This window comes from Leishmania martiniquensis, chromosome 34, assembly GCF_017916325.1.
Source record: "Leishmania martiniquensis isolate LSCM1 chromosome 34, whole genome shotgun sequence".
In the NCBI taxonomy this organism is placed as follows: domain Eukaryota; phylum Euglenozoa; class Kinetoplastea; order Trypanosomatida; family Trypanosomatidae; genus Leishmania; species Leishmania martiniquensis.
In genome coordinates this window covers 627,656-649,020 of record NC_090169.1, presented here as the reverse complement: position 1 = coordinate 649,020, position 21,365 = coordinate 627,656, and the positions used below count along the sequence as shown (strand labels likewise).

The 21,365-nt window shown below is 60.4% G+C and overlaps 4 protein-coding genes across 4 annotated transcripts; all 4 read left to right on the top strand.

Moving 5' to 3' along the window:
- Positions 1-1,914: 1,914 nt before the first annotated feature.
- Positions 1,915-5,850, top strand: LSCM1_02199 (uncharacterized protein; the record flags this gene model as incomplete). The annotated part of the gene is made up of 1 exon (XM_067319785.1): positions 1,915-5,850. The coding sequence occupies one exon, from the start codon at positions 1,915-1,917 to the stop codon at positions 5,848-5,850; it is 3,936 nt and encodes a 1,311-aa protein (XP_067175160.1).
- Positions 5,851-6,932: 1,082 nt separating this feature from the next.
- On the top strand, positions 6,933-7,898 carry LSCM1_02198 (uncharacterized protein; the record flags this gene model as incomplete). Its single annotated transcript, XM_067319784.1, has 1 exon — positions 6,933-7,898. One exon carries the CDS (start codon positions 6,933-6,935, stop codon positions 7,896-7,898), a length of 966 nt encoding a protein of 321 aa, XP_067175159.1.
- Positions 7,899-9,690: 1,792 nt separating this feature from the next.
- Positions 9,691-17,727, top strand: LSCM1_02197 (uncharacterized protein; the record flags this gene model as incomplete). The annotated part of the gene is made up of 1 exon (XM_067319783.1): positions 9,691-17,727. The coding sequence occupies one exon, from the start codon at positions 9,691-9,693 to the stop codon at positions 17,725-17,727; it is 8,037 nt and encodes a 2,678-aa protein (XP_067175158.1).
- Positions 17,728-18,933: 1,206 nt separating this feature from the next.
- Positions 18,934-20,631, top strand: LSCM1_02196 (uncharacterized protein; the record flags this gene model as incomplete). The annotated part of the gene is made up of 1 exon (XM_067319782.1): positions 18,934-20,631. One exon carries the CDS (start codon positions 18,934-18,936, stop codon positions 20,629-20,631), a length of 1,698 nt encoding a protein of 565 aa, XP_067175157.1.
- Between the last annotated feature and the right edge of the window lie 734 nt (positions 20,632-21,365).

The window sequence follows — 21,365 nt, the reverse complement described above, 5'->3', positions numbered from 1 at the left end:
AGAAGGCGCTCCTTTTTTTTGCCGTTGCGTTTCCTGTGCGCGCTCCGCTCACCCACTCCACCACACCCCCTTCTGCTGTGGTGCGGTTCCCCTCCGCAGCTCTTGGAAACCGCGCATAGGCGAAGCCTCGCGTGGGGGGTGGGGGGTGCCCAGACAAAAGAAGGAGGAAAAAAAGGAGGAAAGGAGCGCGGGGAGTATCACGTAGACAGAGTCAGTGTGCATCGTTTCGAGAGCCAATACGCACGCAAGTTCCCGTGCATACGCAGAGGCATTCCTGCACGGAAGGCAGAAGCACGGTCGCGCGGAACAACTTCGATGGGGTGGAAGGCCGCAAAGGTACGAAACGCAAAAGATACCATTCGGGGGCGTCAGCCGCTGCCTGTCGCACGAAGGCACAACATCTCATACATAAATACAGATATTAGGCCGACGCCGTTTTTCTGTCTTGTTGCTTTGTGCTTGTATGTCTGTATGTGTGTGCGCGTCCCTCGTCCCGCACCTTTTTCTCTTCAAGCTGTGCATCTTCATCGACGGCCTCCCCAACTCTCCCTCTCACTCGGCATTCATTTTTTTTTTCACCTCTTTTGAGTGTTTTCCCCGTTTTCGTGAGTTGTCTCCACCCTTTTCACTTTGGTTTCAGCTGTCCGGTGCTGCTGCTCTCGATTTTTCCGCTTGTCAGAGAGATTGGGGGACCCTGGTGGGCTGCGTGCATGCGCATGGGTGTGTGTACGTGTTAGCGCCTATCCTTCAGTCCTTCCTCTCCACCTCCCCCCTCCCCACTGCTGCCGTTCATCCGTGTTAGCGCGGTCGCCGTCCGTCTCATCGGCCATCTATTTGCACACCTTCTCCCTTTTTGCTACATCTCTCCTGGCCTTGCCTACGCGACTACCCCAAAGAGAGGCGCGCGAGCACCTTTGCCAAAAGATCGATCAGCACTTCATTCTGCGTTTTCGTATGGCCCTTCGAAAGTGTGCCAGAGTCGGAGCACGCGCGTAGGTAGAAAGTCCCCCGCTGTATCTTCCTCTCTGCCGCGGTTCCGTGTGCGTATTCGCCGGGCCTTGAGGGTGAGCACCTACTCGCAAGTGCTCTTCCATCGCTTTACCTCTCTCTTGTCTCCCACTGGTGTGCTCTCAGGCTCTTGTGACTCTGTTTCTCTTCTCTGCCGTGTTTGCTGTGCTCCTCCTCCTCCCTCCGCCTTCTCTCGGTGTGTCGTGTATTTTGCGTGGGCGCGCACTATTTTCCCTTTCGTATTGTATTTCTCTGTGCCATCCGGCGCCCTGTCGCGTCCTCTATTCCTTTCCTGCCTCTTTCGTTCTTTTTGTTTCTTTGTTGACTGAGCTCGCTTGTACATCTGTGGAATCGCTTCGTGTCCAACTTCCGAGCTACGTTTCGCGTTCCGTTTCCGCTCCCCCCCTTCCGTCAGCTCTCGTGCGATTCACACCTGCCCTCACCTCTTTTCTTGCCGTATCCGTCTGTGTGTGTCTGTGGGGTGGAGGGACCTCTCTGGACTCGGAGGCATTCACCGAATTGGGCTCGAAGTTCAAAACTCGGCGGTTTCCTTCGCATTTTCTTTGATTTGTTTTTTGTTGTGTTTCCTATCGCGCCTTCATCTCCGCTCGGTTTTACGATCCGTATTCGTTTTTTTTTTCATTTCTCATTGCGGCGGCATCCCCGCACCATCTCGCCTCGCCCTTCGTCTGTGGCGTGTCGCCCCATACAATCCCTCCGGCTCCCCTCGCCACACTTTTCACCCTGCCGCTATTTGCCGTTACTTTCCGTTCCGCTTCATTCTTTTTTATTTCACTGCGGCGTCCCTCTTGTGGCTGTCGTTGCCTTCCTCCGTCGTGCTTACAATATACCGCAACGGACTCGTAGACCACACCGATTTTCTCCTCTTCCCATCCTCCGCCCTCCATGGAGTCGCAAGAGTATGAGGTGTCCACTGCCTCCGCAGGGGGGCCAGCAGCCTCACTACAGGCGCAAGCGATTCGGGAGCTCTTTGGTCCTCGGCAGGAGCTGCCGAGTCCTTTGTCTAACACGAACCCACACCATCAAAGTCTGCGGACGGAGGAGCTGAACCGCGGCATTTCGAGCTCGCTGCCTTCGTCGACCAGCGCATCCACCTCCGCATACGGGTCGGGGCAAGCCGACTTTGGCACATCGAAGGGACAGACGGCAGCCCCTCAGCCGCGACAAGAACGCGCCGAGCCCACCCTGAAAGGGTGCAGCAGCCATGTTACCCCGAAGGCGCCACAGCAGTGCATGCACAGCACGACACCGCTGAGCCCACCCCTGCCAACGTCTACAGTGAAGGCGGTCAACTGCATCCACACCCCGCTCCGTCTCGACTCGCAGCTCTTGACGTCTCCGTGGTCAGGGTACCGGTGGCCAGCCGCACAAGCGCCGTCGCCCACCCGCGCAGTAGGGAGTTCTGTCTCAGTGCCGCTAGCCTCATACTGGAACGCCAACTCCAGCCCGTTGCCTTACCCATCGGGATCGCCGACGACTCACAGCAGCGGCTGTCGCATCCTTTCACCCTCTATGCAATCGCTTCGACAGCGGCTGACACACCAGCAACACGTCAACGACGGCGCCTCGCCGGCGCAGCTAAGCTTCTCGAATCTGGGCCACGATAGCAGCCTCCTTGCGGCATCCTCATCTTCTGTCTCGGCTGGGAATGTCGGAGTCGTCCATTCCGCCATCCTCGACGCACCATTGCAGGTTTCCCTCATTCCACCACCGTACCGCGATGAGCGGCCGATCTTTAGCTTCGGCAACTCTATTATGCAGTCAGCTCCCTTCACCCACACGCTGGCGGCGTCGGCCTCGCGCAGCCACTCCATCTACCGTGATACGATGATGGAGCTGGCGCACTTCGAAAGGGAAGTGGATAACCCACTTGCCCCGGCGCATTTGGATGGCACGCGCGCCCCTACGATGGGCAGCGCCATACTTGGCAACAATACAAACCCGCTCAGAAGCAGCGGTGCCACCGCCTCGCTCGGAAGCGTGACGGCCGCTGGGGAGCTACCCAACGTGCACCTGTGCAGCACTGCCGTGCCGGGCTCGAGCGAGGACGCGCCTGTCGGCAACACCGATATACTGGTCGGCTTGGGGACCGTGGACTGGCGGCATCTCGAGCAGCCGTTGCCGGCAAATTCTTCTTTGATGGATCAGCTGGGTGGGCCGGCAAGCCACCAGGAAACGGAATCGCTTGGCAGCCACTTGAACGCTCTCGACAATGAGAGTGACGACATCGATTTTGGTGGCGAAGGAGAGGTGATGACGAAGGCCCGGCAGCGCTTCAACGGGACGCCCGAGGAACTGGACTCCACGAGGCGGGGCGCGCAAGCTGCAGCCACCGTTACCACCGCAGCGGACCTCGAGGAGCCAACTTCACAGACCTTCGGTGAAGCAAACGTGCCCGCGCTGCTCGATCACACCGCTCGACCAAACGGAGCGAACGGCATGGCAGGTGACATCTCACTTCCCACGAATGCACTCGCCTACGGTGACAGCGCGTGCTCGATGGCGGATACGGTCCCGGTAACAGCGGCGTCCCGCGAGGGGGCGGGTGAGATCGCCACGCCGCTCTTGAATCTTCCGCTCCGGTCAAGCATTCGGCCAACCACCCCCGCAGGAGCCCCAGCTGTTGGGGCGACTGGTCGTGTCACTCATGACTTTCATCTTTTCATGCCTTCGCCTATTGACCAAGGTGCGCACGTGTTTGGTGCTATGCGCGACGGGGTAGCTCGCAACAGCCCCTCCGAGCAGAGCACCTCCATCCTAAGCCTCGTTCCTGCCGTAGGGGTGTGGCAGGCCTCGCCAGCGATCATGTCGGCGTGGCATTCTTCGAATCTCACGCCAACCGTAGCGGTGAGCCCCGCGCACACGCTGCGAGACCTGCTGGAGATGCTCCGCCTGCTCCAGAGCGACATTGATAATGTTTACAGTCAAGTCTCTGTCAGCGAGCAGGTGGTGCGTCGGTGGATCAGAAGTACTCTGACCATGCTGCTGCAGCTCATGGCTGAGCTGATGCAAAGCGTCGCCCTCGCCGCGAACGAAGCAGCAGATGGCGGGAAGGAGTCGGCAGCCGCCGCAGAGAAAGCGTCCACGTACGCTCAGCTACGAGATGACATTTCCGCAGCCGCCGCGTCATGTAACGAGTCCTTGCGCGCGACTGTGGTCGCCATCAAGCGGGAGCAAGAGAACCTCGACCCGCTCCTTCTGACGACTATGCTCGCACGTGGTGCTATCGGGTCGCTCCTGCAGTTTCTGGAAAGGCCCAGCGTGATTTCCATGACGCAGAGCGCCACGCACACAAGGACGCCAAAAGGCATTTCCGCGCCCTCAAAGCAGTGTGGTAGCGGAGGTGCCTGTGGCTCGGCGTCCCCGGCGTCTCTGCCGCTTACACCAGAGCGTGTGGAGGAGCTGATGGACAACAAAGCTCTGCAAGACGACCTGAGCAGCAAATGGCCGCAGCTCGCGTCGACGTACAACCGCCACGTGCTGCGGTACCTCTGCCTGCGCGCCCTCTACGTCGCCCTGAGCCGAAATGACTGCAGCGAGGATAATCTCGCGGCAGAGCGGCAAGGCTGCCGCGCCACCACTGATACTGACGCGCACGCCGCTGCCCCCACCGTTCTGGAGAAGGTAGTCTCGGCGTGGGTAAACGACGCGGCACTTCAGTGGGCCGCGCGGCAACCTAACATCACTCATCAGCACCGCTACACACTCTCAACCACCCCCACACTCGACGACGACGACGGGGCGGCTATGCGTGAGGGTCTGTGCGGAGAACTGCCGCCTTTCGAGTGCGTAGCAGAGGTCTTCAGTGTTTTCAGCAGCAGCGAGAGCTGGCGCTGGTGGTACAGCCTGCTGAACCACGTCATGTCCTGCAATTTTAACGTGCGCGAGAACAAGTGCATATTCGACTACGTCGAGCGGCAACTCATGAACTCGTCCGCGGCGCCTGCCATGGCAGTGCGGGCTGCATTGGCAAGCCACGAGGTGAGCTTGGAGCAAGTTGAAGAGGAGCTCGAGAAGGTCGAGCTCGAGCTCTCTGCTATGGAGGAAAGTGCCAAGGCGCAGCGCGTCAACATTCTTCAGCGTGTTCTGCGCCGCATCTTTGTCCTCGCCTTGGTTTCCTCGGTGCAGCGGACACTTGGCAAAGACACATCCGTCGCGGCAGCACAGCTTGCCACGTACGTGCAGCTGCAGCGCAAGTCGCTCGAGGATGTGGAGGCGCAGCTGAGCGCGCATCATGCAGAGTGCGCTATCCACGTCAAGCACATCCGAACGTTTTTGTCGATCTTCCACGATGCTGTCAGTGGTACGCAGCCGCTTTTCCCGTCGCAGCCATGGGCACTCGGCAGGGCCGCTGCTGCAAGCGGCATGCGCACGTACACGAATCAGCCGCACCTCAGCCTCATTTCCAACTCCTCACCAGATCTGCAGTCGGAAGACGCTCTCTTTCAGTGGAACTCACCGGCAGTCGTGTCGCTCGCGGTGCTGCTCGCTCGCCCGCGGTCTGACAATGACGCTGTGGAGCGAAGCGAAAGCATGCCCATGGCGACGGAAGGGCCTGCGGACAGCAGCGAGGAGGATCGCACGCGCGCTGCTGCAGCGCTAGCCCGGGATGTGGCAACGCGGTTGGTGGCGACGGTACAAAGTCTCTGTGTCCTTTTGCAATCTGGCGTGGGTGTGACGGAGACGCACAAGATCTACTGCACCTCGCCGGCCAAGATGTCTGCGCCGTCGACGCGGGCGCTCCGCCGCCTGCAAGCCTCCCTCTCCGAAGCCAATCATTGCATTCGAGTGTGCATGACCGCTTTGCGTATTGCCGACTAAGGCCTGAAGCTGGAAGAGGGGGGGAAGGGCGTCCTCCACGATGGCGGCGACGTGGCATCTTCGCACGTACGCATACGGTTCTTCAGAGAGAGAGAGTCATTTTCTCTTTCATCGTGGTGTGCTCAGATCGTCAGACTCTCTGAAGCTTTCTTTGTTTGCGTGTTTGTTATTCAGCGCATTCCGTGCCAAAGCCTACGCCCACATGCCCACCCACCCCCATCCCTCCTCCTTGAATCTGCGTGATTGTGAGTGTCCGCCAGAGTTCCCCACCACCATCACCACACACACCACACACTCACCAGCTCCTGCGCAGCTGTTTGCTTTGCTTGTCTCGACCCTGAGCCCCTCCACCGCCCCAGATGGTTCCTCCTCTCTGCGACCATTACCATCGGCACCCCCTTTCTTCCCATTTTAGTGTGCTGGGGGTATCTGTGTGCTTGGGTATCTCATTTTTTTTCGCTTATGGCGGACTGTGCTTGCGAGTACGCGTGACTGCATCCACACAGAGTAATGGACGCCGCTCTACGGCTTACCGTATCAAATCCGCGAAGAATACAAAAGAGGCAAAAGTGAAAAAAACACAATGGGGAAGAGAGGAGGAGAGGAATGAGGCGCTTTGGTGCCGCCGTTGCTGCGGCGGTGCTGACAGGGGGTTCGACCCCTCTTCTCTCAGAGATGTGAGGGTGAGACGGCGTGCCCGTCCCCCTCGCACACACACACACACACGCAAGCACCTTTTCCCTGTCCCTCTTGCTGCCGCACGCACAGACCCCCTCCCATCTCCATCAGCGCATCCACCGCTTTCAAACTTTTCTCTGGCATGACGATGCCAGGCATCCGGCCTTCGCCCCCACTGCCTCGACGTGCACAAGCTAATGTTTTGCGTCGCTCTTGATACAGCCTCTCCTCTCCCCCTCCTCTCTATCTCTCGCCCTCCCTACCTGTGCCCACACCCTCTCTTTGCTTGGGCCGTACCCGCACTGAACTCAATGGCGCGCACGCTCGCCGTGGTTGGAGATAAGCTCGCATACACACGAATGGCGGAAAGGGAGAAACGGCGTACTGCAGTGTGTGTGTCATCCATGCTCAGAGCACACCGTCCCGCGGGCCCTGCTCGCGCTTACTGCAGCGAGTCGTCCTCGTTGGCGGCAAGCTCGCGCAGAGCCGCTCAACGGGAGGAGCAATGCAAGCGAGCCCGCAGTCCTTGTGAAGATGAAGTGGCGGTCAAAACGCTGCTGACGCGTAAGCATGCCACGCAAAGTCGCGTACGGCAGCAAATAGAGGTGCTTTCTGGGCTCGAGAACAATGTGCTAGAGTTCTACTACACCCACATGGTTCGGTTTGAACCGCTGCTCGAATCCGCATGTCATGGAGCGGCGACAGCGACAGCCTCGCTCGATGATGCCGTAGTAGGAAACGAACTAGCAGCTCTTTTTCCTGCATTGGGCACCCGCACCGCGCTCACTGACGCGTTTTGCGGCAGCGCCTCCTTACCGGCACAAGATCCCGCGCCGAGTCTGCCTCCTGTGGTCCCGGCAAAGACACGGTACTACTATGACAGTGCGCTGATGCGATTGTACCGCGAGGCTGCCTTTCAAGAGAAGGAGCTAGCGCGGAAGTACACCAGCGAGCAGGCTCGGGTTGAAGCCTCCGAGCTCTCTCTGCAGCGTGACATTATCGACGGTTCTCTCGCCGTGCAGCTCATGAGAGAGCGAGAGGAGCGGGAGACACTCCGAAAACTAACAGACTCCCTCGCGGAGGTGACAGCGCAGTGCACGGCACACGAGCAGGCCATGCAGGCGGTGGAGGAGCGCATGAAGGGCATTGAGAGGGCCACGGAGGCGTGTCTCGCTCGCCAGGCAGTGCTCGAGACACGGAAAGAGGAGCAAATGAGTAATGCGGAGCGCATAAAGGAAGACGTCTCGGCGTTCCGCCTCTCCGTCGAGGCCGCTTCCCGCGAGTTGGAGAGGCGCAAGCTCATCAACTGCAGCCTCGACAATGAGATTGCGCGACGGCGAGCCGCCCTAAAGCGGCGCAAGAGGGAGTGACGGCGTAGGTGTGGGTGGCGCACATTCTCGTTCATTGATGCGCTTCATTACCTCTCGCTCTCTCCCTAAATGTAACTCTATGCTTTCACGATAGAGTGTGGGGCACTGCTGTGTGTGCGTGTGAGCGTGGCAGCGACTCAGCTGCCTTCACACGCACGCGCGAGTCGTGTGGACATTGTTGTGGTGATGTCTCTCTTCTTTGGCTTGTGTGCGCGTCCGCAGGCGGGTGTCTTCCACTGTGCCAACGAGGCGACAATGCTTGAACGACAGCTCAAAATGTTTCCGCATGTGCCTCGCATGGATGCGCCTGTGAGCGTGTGAAGGTATGGATCTCGTGTTCTCTTGCTTGTTTTTTAGATGCTCGCCTATTTCACTACACCCGAGGTGCCATTCCTAATCACACAAGACTGCAAAGCTTGAGTGGCCCCAACCAAGGGAACGTCTTGCGACATCATTCGGCGCAGTGGGAAGATTGAACGTCGAGGGCAGGTGGCACATCTCTGCATGCTTCTCTTTCCTGCGCTTGTCGGGATTTCTCGAGGAATGCAGAAAAGATTTCATCTACGGCCTCATCGTGCTGGTGGTTCAAGATGCTGGGCCTTTCTTCATGCCGCTCTTGCTTGGCAGTCACCATCACGCTCAGAAGGCCACCGCACTGGCCACTCCTTCGCTCACTACGTCGGCACACAACTCTTTTCCTCCTCCTCTCCTTCACCCCTCTCTCTTCGCAACTGAATACACACATCTGTGCTGCACCTACACAAACGCGCGGCTCTCCTGCCGCTCGCGCAAACGTATATATTTGTACTGGGCGAACTTCGGATGGGGCGGGGGGCGGTCGTTCGACGCTTCTTGAGGAAGTAACTCAGCCCTTTTTTTGGTGTGTGTGTGTGTTCCCATCGCTGCGGCAGCTTTCTGTCGCTGTCTCGTCGTTGGTGCATAGTGGAGACGGTCTCTCCAGACAAAGGAGCGCGCAACGCACGAAAGGGGAGCAGGGGCGCTGCGACTGCGGTGTACGTCTGCATGAGCGTGCGTATCGGGTGAATTCGAGTGCACCAGTCATCGACGCTGTGAATTCGTACAGAGGTACGCACGGAAACGCGAGCGTGCTGACGTCGACCGGCAAAAGCAGTGCATCGAGCCAACAGAAGCCCTCAACATCCGGCTTACATCCGAAAAAGAGAAACAGACGACTCCCCCACCCCCCACAAGCGAGTCGCTTTCGCCGGCGAATCGATTGCCTAATTCTCTTTTTTGAGAGGAGAAGAGGTTTTTTTTTACCGTGACCGTGGCGCAGCTGTCGGCTCGGCTTTGAACTCTGGAAGCTCTGCCGGGTTGGATAAGGGGGTTGCGCGTGTTGGATTGCTTTTCATTTCGTTATTCTCTTTCGTCAGCATTGCTGAGGGCGATACCGACCGGGCGCTCACATTCCCGCTCCGATTCTCGGGGGTGTCCACGGCTGCCCGCATACCCTTCCTCCTCCACGCACAGAAACACACGCACGCACATCTCCCTTTTTTCTCTCTCCCTCTCTTTTCTGTGTGTGTTGTGTGTGTGTGTGTGTGTGTTTCGCTCACGATCTTTGTCGCGGCTTCCTCAGAGATTAAGTCCTCTTGCGCGAGATTGGGGCTCTCCTGCACCTCTCTCTCTACTCATCTGAAGTTTGGTGTCGCAGTCACTTGAGTTGTTTCCATAGAAGGCAGCTACGCGTCACGAGTAAGCTGGCGCGCGGGGCAACATTTCGTTTTTCTCTTTGTCTTTCAGTGCCGACATCAACCGATTGTTGAGAGACATGTTTGGAGCTTCCGCTAGCGCATGCCAGCCGGCGCAGACAAGCGCTCCTCCTCCATTTGGCTTTTCAGTCGCTCAGGCACCGACCCTGGCCGCACTGGGCGGTAGCAGCAGTGCGCCGCTGAAGGGAGGACAACCGCCTGAAGTCCTCGGTGCGCCTTCAGGGACTTCGCTACAGCAACCGCCCGTTGCGAGTAGCTCGTCACCAGCGTCAGGCGGCTTCGCCTTTGGGAAGCCACCAGTCGGGGCTGAGAAGCCCCCCGATGCCTCTGCGGCGGCCGCGCCTCACTCAGTGGCGCCGTCGGCTACATCGTCTTACATGGCGCTCTTCGCGAAGGTCTGTCGGGAAGGGGTGGTGAGCGATGCCTTCTCGCATGAGATCAAGAAGCGCTTCAGCGCGCCTATGGAGGTAACCGTAGCGCCCCCGGCTGTCGTACCGGGTCCCGTATCCGTGCCGCCTACGGTGCCTCAGGCCATCAAAACAGCCCTGCAGACCGGCGCGCAGTGGCAGGCGTCCGTAGCGCCACAAGCCACGCTCGCCAGCTTCTCCATTGCCAGCCCCACCTCAGGTGCGGGGGCCAGCGCGGCCTATTCGACGCTGGTGCGCGCAAACGAGCCGAAGCAGCAGCAGCAGCAGGAGCGGCGGCGTCTGCAGGTGGAGCAAACCTCGGAGTTCCTTCAGACCCTGCTGCTATGCGACAGCGGCTACAACAACAGCGAAGCACCGCCGGCGGACAACCCAGCCTCCTCCCAGTGGAGAGAAAGCCTGGAGGAGGTGAAGGGATTGCATGCGGCGGTGGCGGCGGTGGCCGTGCCGGCTGCCAGCAATCTCATCTCCTTCATAAAAGCAACGGTTGTGGCGAATAACCAGGCCAGTGACAGCGAGGCCTCCGCTTCTCTTCTCTTTGTGGATGGACGGCGCAAGCGGCCAGAGAAGAATCCGCTGCTGCTCGCCGCGCAGTGTCTGTACGTGCTGTCGCGTCACTTTCAGCTGACGGCGAGTGTCGTGAAGGAAGCGCTGGACCTGATGAATGCACTGTACCTGCTACTGAAGAGCTCATTGCAGAACCGCGTTGTACCGCTCACAGCCTTCAGCGACAACGTAGACACGTGCTGCCTCAACTCTCTCGTCTGGCTATGCGTCTTCTCCGTAGTGAACATGGCCGCTGTATGGAAGAAATTGCGCTCCTCCACTGGAGAGCTACGTCTGAATGAGCTGATTCACTCCACAGTAGCTTCATCCATTGAAGCGACCGTCTCCACGCTGCGCCGCAGGCTCCGTGAGAGCGTGCAGCCGCCCTACAGAAGCGTTGGCGGCGGTCTCTACGGCGATGTGCTCACAGATGCCCGCCGCGGCGGTGGCGCAGAGCCTCTGTTGGGTGGCGGCGGCGGTGACGGTCATGCCGCCTTGTCCTTGCCCGCCGCCGTGTACACGTGGCAAGTTCTTGTCGACAGCTACCTGAGTATCCTGACCCTGGCAGAGGGTTGCCTCCTCCGCGCCAAGGGGAGTGAGCAAGGATATGACAAGGCACTGGACGCCTTCCTCGGCGAGCGCATGGAATTGCTGGCGTCGTCGCACGCGACGGCGTTTCCGGCTAGCGTTGCGGTTCATCGTGGCAAGGTTACGAAACGTATGGTGGAGCTGGCGCCGGTACCCCGCACCCTTTCGATCCCTCTTGGCCTCCTCTACATCGCTCCATACGAGATGATGTCGTACCTCTTCGATGAGATGCTACCGCTGCTTCACCATCTCTCGGAACTAGAAATCGCTACACAACGACGCTACTGCGAGCAGCTCGAGGAGCTGCCCCGTCTGCCGTCACTTGTGCTCAGCGGCGGTGTCGTGAACCGCGGCGCTGCGCAGAGCAGTCGTGCAGAGGACACAGAAGGTGAAGAGGCGTGGCTGTCCAAGATGGCGCGTGTTGGGGCAGGTGGTGAGGTGATCGGAGAACCGTTCACGTCCGAGATGGCTCACCTGCTTGAGGCTCTCGCGATTTGCCTGCAGCACCTGCCACCAGAGGTACTGAACCCTGATCTCGACTCCGATTGTGCGGCGACCTTCTTTATCTTCAAGAATTTCGTGAAGCACATGCGACAGGTCTTCGCCATGCAGCGCAGCAGTTCGGCCTCGGCCACCTTAGGCGCCAACGGTGGCGTTAGCAGCAGCGCCATCGGCGGCTCGGGCGCTGTCTGGGAGAACTACACGCTGAAGTTGATGACAAAGTTTCTGGAAGTAATGGCGATGATCGGCCGTAACCCGCAGTATACGCAGCGCGTCGTCGTCCTTCTCACGGATGCGCAAAGCGAGTGCGGCGAGATGCAGTGGCCCAGCCTGGTGAATCAGGCACTCGAGTGCGCTGGCCTCAACAGTACCGTGTTTGGAATTTCTGGTGCGGCAGGAGGCGACGGCAGTGCTGCTGCAGCCGCGGCGTTGTCCACAGCAGGGCAGACACCCTCTACCGGGCCTGCAACAGGCGACGCAGCCGATGGCGACGACACGTACGGGTTTCTATCGACCATGAGAGGCTCGAACGTGGTGCCGCGCGCGTTGCACCGGCAGTTCACCCGAGGCTACGCGCGCAAGTGCCAGCGGCACTACATTGCCGGGTTCTTTCTCCTGCTGCGTCAGTTGTTTGCTCACCCGACGCTGCGACCCATCGTCAGCGCGCACATGAGCCTGACACTCGCCCTAGCCTTCCTTTCGGCACCGCAGCAAAGCCAAATTATGCTGGGCAGCACACTGTCCCTCATTTCGTCTCTCATCACCAGCGTGGCGGACGCGCAATTGGTCTGGTCGTTTCTGGAGCAGCGGCGTCTGCTGCAGCAGTCGTCGGTGCGCACACAGCAGCAGGCGAAGGAAGGCGGCGCTGGCGCCGCCCTGTGCGACCGCGTCACAGCGCTTTCCTCCGCGGCCGCTGCCGGGCAACACGAGACGACAGTACACGAGGAAGCGCTCTCCATCATCGGGCACTGCCAATGCGAATGCACGCACGGCACCTACGACATCACGATCGGCTTCCTCAACCTCGTCACGGCCCTCTTCCAGCATGACCAGCCGCCCATGGCGGCGCTGCCGGTGTACAGCACTGTGACACATTTCATTGCGCAAGAGATTCTGCGTGGCGTGCTGAAGCGCATGTTTTCGCGGCCACATGAGCGGTACACGGTGATGGCGCTCGCATCCGCGGCCCTGCAGCAGGCGCTGCTGGTGCGCTTTCGAAGCAGCGAGAGCGGGTGCACGGCGGTGCTGCCTTTTGCGGGAATCATGGCCATCAACAAAGCCCCGACAGACGTGGTCGGCGAGGTGCTCAAGATGATCCTCGATGCAAGCGACGCGCCCTACGAGCTGCTTAGTCATCACCGGGCTGCCGTGCGCCAGGCGATGCGGCTACTCATCACGGCGATCCGCACAGTGCGGGAGCAGAATATCGAGCTGCTGTTGTTTGACAACCGCACAACCCTCAACACCGATCTCGCCGTGCGCGTGCTGGGCATGTGCTCGCTTCAAGACACGCTCTTGACAAAGACCACGATGCAGCTTTTGCTGCTCTTTCCCTTCGAAACGGCGAATCAAGCCGCGCATTACTGGGCTGGGCTGACTCACAAGTACGCGGCCGTTCTCGACACCTTTACGCAACTCCTGCACCCGCTAAATACTACGCCAGTGGTGGTGCAGGCGCCTCCAGAGCTGGTGCAGCTCGACTTCGAACCCTCCGAGCTCGTCCCTGGCTGGTCGTCCGCGATGCTCATAGAAACCAAGTCGCTGCTACTTGATCTCCTCATGCAGCACGCCGACGTGACGGAGCCGTCGCTGACGGCGTGGATGGGCGGCTTCTATGGTGAGGAGTTCTCGCACCGAGGTCGGCGGGGACGGCCGTCCACCGCCGCGGCGTCCCAAGTCGCCCCCACTCATGGCGGCGCGGCAGACGTCGATGGTGCCGCTGGCGAGCCTCGGTGGTGGCGCTCTACCCTCCTCACCTCCGTCGTTGAGGGCGCGTGTGACTGCGAGGTCGAGCACGCGCATCCGACGCTGGCGGTCAAGTACGTGAAGCTGCTGTATCTCCTGCGCGCCAACCGTCTCTACGGCTCCCTTGTCATTCGCCCGTTTCTAGAGTCCGTTTGCCAGACCCTGTTCCTGCGACTGCAGCACTTCCGCACCAGCCAGTGCACACCCGTTGCACTCAGCAAGTACGCGTACGTCCTTAAGCTCCTGGCACTGGAGGCGTGCTACACGTACCGTACAGCCCCGGAGAGCCTGAGACTTGCACAAAACACGACCATCACGTCCATATCGGTCGAGGTGCTTCTATCGCTCCTGCACCCCTTCGGCAGCGGCAGTGGCACCTTCGCGGATGGTGGGGCTGCTGCCCCGAGTGATGGTGAATGCGCCCCCACGGAGAACAGCGGGGTCCGAAGTCTCTACGAGGTGGACGGCTACGACAGCGAGACGGACGTGAACGCGCCGTCGAAACGCGACGCTGACGGCAGCAAGGAGCACCAGTGGAGCCGGGACGTGGCTGTTGTGTCTCGCGACACTGCTGTTGATCTTACGAGCTGGCTTCCACAGGCGCTCCAAGTGCTGCCCACCTTCCCAGAGAAGCTGCCCGCTGTTGCTGGGGGGTTAACCCACCTCGTTCCGGCGGCGACGGATGGTGTTGTGCAGTACAACATGACAACTCTCTATAGCGCCATTCAGGAGGAGCAGGCTCGCGCAAGCAGGCCACCCCTGACTATGGCAGAACTGCGCGACCGGTTGCGCCCTTTCATTGCCGCAAATGACTGCTTCTTCTCTTATGCCGCGGGTGTGTGCTTTGTCGAAGGCTGGTGTCAGCTGGTGAGCGTGTCGTGCTCCGTCGTCAAAGGATTATCGGTGTCGCGGCTGCGCTCGTTTGCCTTGTGCATTTTAAGAGGGCTGGACGCCACGACGCGACTCACGGCAGCAGCTCAAGAGCAGGTGGCTGTTCGCTTGTGCCACTGCCTGTCCACCGTCACGGCGCACCTGCGGCAGACGGTCTGTACGTCGGTGGCGCTGTCGCTCACGGCGCCGCCGCACGCTGACGCGGAGGTGCCCTGGCACAGCCAGAGCAGGGAGGATTATTCAGGCGTGCAGGGCGACAGTGGTGCGCCACTTGATGTAGCGCACACGGCGGCCTATAGGCATGGCGGATCGGAGCGCTCCACTGCACCACGCGCGCCAAATCAGCCCATCACAGCCACAGAGATGTGCAACAGCTGTCGTCGCGAGGAGAGAGAAATCACGCTTGGGCAGCGCCGGGAGCGCTACGAGAGCCACACCGCCCCGCTTCAATTCCAAAAGGGCCAAGGCGAAGTGGCGATAGGAAGCGTCAGCTGCGGCATCGGCAAGCCCTTTGCCACACACGCTGGCGACATCAGCAACTTCTTCAGCGCCGCGAACCGTTCTCAGCTGCCGCAGGCGTTGCTGCAGTATCATGGAGCAGAGCGCAGCGGCGCAGTGTCTACCTCAGTGGCACGTGCGCAGTGCACCACGCCCGCGTCTCGGGCGCGGCCCGTGGTGGCTGGGGCAGCCTTGCTGTTGGAACCGCTGGTGCGTGCGCTTGTGCATTGGGGCACCCGCATCGCGACGACACGGACGGAGCTGTACCTCAGCCTTCTCTGTCTCGCCGAGACGCCCGGCGTCAACCTTGACGACGTGGCAGTGTGGCGCTTCCAGAGAGCGCTGCTGGATGTCGTGTGCAGTGACATCTGCAAAGGCAGCGGCTCGAGCGCGAGCGTGGGCGGGCACGGAGGTCTCGGCACAAGTGCGGCCGCTGCTCAAGGACGCAATGGCGTTAGCGAAGCTGCCACATCGAATGACAGCGGCAGCGGCGCGGCCGCTCTTTCGATGCAGGCGCAGCATGCGGTGGCACTCCTGATTGCCCTGCTGCAGGCCTCGGCACCGATCCGCGACGACTTCTGCAACCCAGACGCCGGAGACGGTGATGGACTCGGTAGCTGGGCGTTACGGTGTGCGACGGCACTGCTTCAGAGCGTGGACCATGCCGTGTGCAACTTCTTCGCAAGCAACAGCACGCAATTCGGAACACTGCTGTGGCATCTACGCAGCGCCTTCGACCTGGTCTCCGTCATCTCTCTCAGCCACAGCTCGCAGGTGCTCCACACCGACCTCCTGTGCTCGTGCCTGGCGATGCGAACTTGGCAGTACAGTACGCTCGTGGTGCTGGGCTACTCCCAGTCCACTCCTTCATTTGACCAGGCCCCAAGCAGAGCCCTCGCAGAGCAGAACAAGGAGGTGCTGCGGCACCTTCTTCTGGGCGTGGTGCGGTGGTTGAACTTGCTGCTCTCCTCCCTTGGCGATGCCTCACCTCTTTTGTACGAAGTCCAGAAGTTCATTCGCGATCACCGGCCATTGATTGACCACGTCTTCGTCTCTCCCGCGGCTGTCAGCAGCACCATCGCAGGATCTGCACGTCTCCGCGCGTCGCACTTGACGCTGTGCGCGGAGCTCTCGGACTGCCTGCGGGCCCTCTCGCGCTCTGTACTGGCGGTTGACTGCCGTAATCTTGTCGATGGCATGGCACTGGCCGAGTTGCTGAGCATGTTGAGCAGTAACGAGGTGTGGTCCCGCTGCCCGGCAGAGCCGTATGGCTTCTCGGACATCGACGGCGGGGATGGCGGCGTGGGTGGTGCCGCTGGAGGCGCAGCTATGGCCTTGCCGGCAGCAGCTGCTGCGGGCCCAGGGCGCCTCGGCGGCAGTGTTACAGAGGACGCAAAGGCTACTCGGGCAAAGCTCACGACACTCACAGGCGCATCGACCGCGCACGTCATCTCTACAGCTGAACGCGGACGTGATTTCGTAGCGCTGACGGTGCGCAATCTTGCTCATCTGTTGCTGAACACCGAGTACGGACAGCGCAGTACTGAGGACGCCGGCGTCTTCATCGCCTATGCTAACAGCACACCGATGCTCCGCCACTCACCTGAGAAGCGGCTACTCGCCGTGCAGATCATCCGTCAGGTCGCACAGTCCCTCGTGCAGACAAGCAGTTCGGAGGTGCGAGAGTACCGCCTCGAGTGTTACCTGTACGCGATGCACGCTATGGTCTGCCTGGTGCATTCCTTCGTTCTCCCCCTCACGTCGACCGCGCCGTTGCAGAAGCAGACCTTCGATTCCAGCAGTCTGCCGGAAAACTTTGCGCGCTATCTATCTGAGCTCCCGCTCGGCGTGTTCGTGGATGCCCTGACGCAGGCACAAGAAGCCGTGTATCAACTGAGCGAGTTCAACACGGACTACCGTGGCGGGCTACGTGGGAGCCAGTTGGCAGCGAACGCCTGGGCGCTTGGCGCCTCCTCTGCTGGGCCGCACACGCTGAGCAACAGCGTGCGCGTCGCCAGCGCTAACCTCGCCGCCAGAAGTGCTGATCAGAAGTTGACGGTTTCGCCTACCCCTCCCAGCATTCCATTGACGCCGGGCTTGCTGCCCGCAGCTGATGGCCGGCGCGCCGGGCGCGATTCCGACACGGGGCCACAAGCGATGCCGGGGTCCCCAGAAGTTGCTGGACAACACGAGCCGCCTTCCGGAGGCTCGCTTCCCTCAGCTGAGGCACGCCACGGTGACGGGCCTGGGCGTGACCCAAATAAAACGGTGGCGTTCGCCCTCGACGGCTCTTCTTCTCGACCGCCACCGGCGCAGGGGCAGGATGGCGTGCGCGCTCGTCCTGGTTCGGCTTCAGCGGCCAGCAACGGCCACTCCCCCCTGCTGCCCGCCACAGCCGAAGGGGAGCAGCTCAGCCCGGACGTCACGCTCTGGGACCTACTGCCGCAGCTTGGTGGGGCAGATGAGGGTGAGTGGACGCGTCTGTACAACTCGGCCGAGGCGCACGGTGTCCGGGGCATCGTCATGGACAGTGATTGGGATTCCGCTGGCGTCCGCAGTGCGCCCCTGCAGTGGAAGGACGTGCTGAACATCGAGAACGAAGTTCGCCAGGTGAAAATTGCGATAGCGAACGCGCTGCGGGCAACGAAGGGGGCGATGGGTATCGTGCGAAAGCACGCTTAGGCCGTGTATTCCACCGGGTCCATGCGTGAGGTGAGATGTGTGTTGGCGGGAGACCTTATGTGCTGAGCGCGTACGCCCAGTCTTGTGAAGCCCATCTCGAGCCCCCCCTCCGACTCCCCGTTTCCGCCTCCTCCCTCTCTCTCCCTTTCACCTCTTTGTCGTCCCCAGGCGGAGATTACCCTAAGCTACCGTGATTGGTGCGTCGTTGCTCGACCTGGCAAGGCTTCCATCTTGCTTTGTGTTGCGCAAAAGAGGAGCGGCCGCGACGGGATTCCGATGTTTCAGCCCAAAAAGGGGGTATAGTGGGGCATAGCGTTGAGGACTGCGACAGAATCGCCCCTACGCGTCTTGGGTCTCTCTAACTGGTCGTTTCTTGGTGATCGCTGTGGCGGTCGTGCATCGATCTGTTCCTTTAACATTGTAATGCATCCCTCTCAAACCTACCCTCGGTCTATAACTTACCCTTACACATAAGTGATTTGATGCGTGCAGAATCACAGCGAGGTGCAGTTTTGGTGTGGTCTCGGCGAGGTAGCGCTCCGGAGCTGGAGGAGTACTCCTCAGCAAATTACCACGAGCTACTTCGGGCCCCGCGACACCTCTCTGACTTCCTTTTGTGCCACGGTGGGTGCTGCTCTTTCGAACACGGCTGCGCACGTCGTTGCGTGCTTTCAATCTGAAGCGTTGCCGGTGTGGAGTCACGCATGGGGAAGAGGCAAGGACTGCGGTGGCGTCGCACTCGGAGGAGGATGCAGGGTACATGAACAGTGGCAGGGCTGTGACCTGCGGACCTTCCTCGTACAAAGCGCTTCTCGTGTTCCCTTCGCTCCCTCATCACAAGCAAAAGTGCCCTGAATGCACGCAGGCACACTTTCCCACGCAACACGAATTAATCGAGCGGCAAGCAAAGCAATTTCTGCCCCTCAGAGAGCACAGCAGGAGACGTGACGCAGCAGCGCAGACCCTTTCCTCTCTCCCTCTCTCTCCCTCTGCCTCCCTCTCACAGCATTTATGTATACCGCTGCACTCCCTGCTTTAGCACGCATTTTTTTTGTTCTTACAGTTGCTATTCTATTGGGCGTGTGCACGCCGACGAGATTCGCTGGTGAAGACGCTGAGCTCTTCACCACTCTCCCACCCCCTGCTCCTTTCTCTTCCTCTCCCCTCTACCCCGGCTGCACCGCATCGGAGACGCGCATCGGCGAGATGGCGGCGGCTCGTCAGGAAATGGCAGATCTGCTGCGAGAAGTGCAGAAACTGCAGAAAGAGTTGCAGCCCGTTCGAACTGCTGTGACCGCCCTTCAGAAGCGGGAGGCCGACACCCCAAACGCTGCGGCAGCTGGTGCCTCCTTGCAGAAGGTGGCAAAGCGCCTCGAAAGCGTGCAACAGAAATACAAGCCGTATGTCACTCGGCTGCAAGAGCTGTTGCTCGATGAGGTCCCGGCGTATCTGCAGCAGACCCCGCTGCTTGCCGCGGACGCAGAGTCTCTGGAGCACCGCCCAGGCGGGGCGCCTCACAACGCACGAAATGAGCGCCCCACCGCCGCCTCCTCGTCCTCTGCCGCCAAGAGCACGGGCAGCGATGGCATGAGCATTCTCCAGCAGGCCTGCCCGCCATCGGCCCCGCACCTGCTGCAGCCCGAAAATCTCCGCTTCGCCACGCAGCAACTGCGTCTCCGCGCGGAGATGGTCGAGTACTTGATTGAGACGAACCGGATCGACATTGCTGAGCACGTGGTTAGCGAATACGGCCTTCCGCTTCAATGGTTTCCACGGCTGGTGCTGCTGCACCGCGAGCGTGTCTTTGGTGTGGCGGCAGATGGGACAGAGTCGTCGCAACAGAATCTGTGTAACGGTGCAACAGGAGGCGCAACGGCAGGGGGGGCGGCTGCTGACCTTGCCCGGGTGTTGCCAGCACCTAGCGTCTCTCCGCTGGTCACTCTATCGACGCGGCCCCCTATCGCGGCTGCTCCGCCAAAGTCACCGATTCAGTCGCCATTGTCAGCCTCTCCGAAGAGCAGTGCAACTGGCTTGCCGGCGCCCTCCCTGCCGCGATCTCCAGCCCCGCAGTCTACCTCAGCAGCCGCGGCCGGCACCAGCACTCCTACGGGGTCGTACTTGAACCGGAATACCGCCTCACTTGGCTCTTCTGTCCACTCACCACCCACACCATCTCAGTCGCACCGAGAGAGCGGGGCTACAAGCGTGCTTCCCCCACCAGTGCCGGCCGACTCCGTGACGGCTGCGTCTGCAATGCCTGATCTCGTCGCGCGCGTTGTAAGCACAGCCATGTACTTGAAAGACGAATACCTGGATCGGATGGTGCTAGAGCGCACCCTGGAGCAACACCTCGGCACTGCGCCATCCTCGGACTCGGCCAACGCCGCGGTGGTTCACGGCAACAGCACGTCACCGCCTCATTCCGCCACCCCGGCAGAACGCTACAAGGCATGCGTTATGAGCCGTATTGCGAACATTCCTCGGCATCACCTGCACACGCAGTCAGGCGATGACGCCTTCGATAACGCCATTATGAATATAATCGAGGACCTGCTCGTGTACGGCTTGCAGAAGTGGGCCGAGGTGGATGCCGTCACGACCACTGATGCTGAAGAGGCGGCCGCGGAGACCAAAAAGAAAGCGGAGCTGCAGCGCACGCTGACCACGGACACGCTTCTAACTCCGCAGGAGATGCTGCTGGCAGACAAGGTGTGGAGCGAGGATGTTCTCTTCCTGAAGCGGCCGACAAGGTTCTACTGCGTTGAGAGTGGCTTGAGCACGGACGACGGGCCCGCCTCTGCGCTGGCGATGCCACGGGCGCGCACCAGTGGCGAGGTGGCTTCGAAGTGCGTCGCCGTCAACCACGACGCGCTCGACGCGACGGTGGGAATCTTCATCACTTGAAGCGGGTCACGGACCTGGAGATACATGGGATACTCAAGAATGGCCTAATAGGTGCGGTCGTCTCCGCGTGGCTCGATGCGCACCGTTTTCCCTCGCCTCGCTCTCCACGAAGGAGGGGTGTGTGCGTCTTTTTTTTTCTGTTTTTGCTTTCTGTTTCTCTCGTGCATCGCGGAAACGTTCTTAGGTGGGCGTCGCCGAACGGAGGCGACGCTGTGCCGTGACGTACTGCGACTCCGCGCCGGCCTCTCTCTCTATCTATGCAGAAGCACGTGATATCCCCCTCCTGTCGTTCCCTCCCTCACCCACACCCATTTTCCCTTTCGTGCCTGCATTCGGGCACTGTCTCTCTTTGCTCTGCACTCCCCACCCCTTCCCTCGTCATATTTAGTGGCCGCTTGGTCGAAGCAACGGGGCTTCTCTATTTGTTTCGACTGCAACACTCTGCGTCGCAACACACCAGAAGAAAAACCTTTATCGAGAAAGGGCTCACAACCGGTGCATCTGCGTTCTTGTTGCACTCTGGTCATCTGCAAGGATGGCCGAAGAGCCACAGAAACGCACACGCGAGCGCACTGGTCAAGTTACGCGTCACCGTGCGACCGTAAAGCGTGCGCCTGCTTACCCCGTTATGTGCCATATGCTTCCATGTTCATGAACCGTGAGCCGCCACATCGAAGGAGCGGCAATGGCTCACGGCCCACGATGACTCGTCGGAAACTTTCCTACGCATTGCA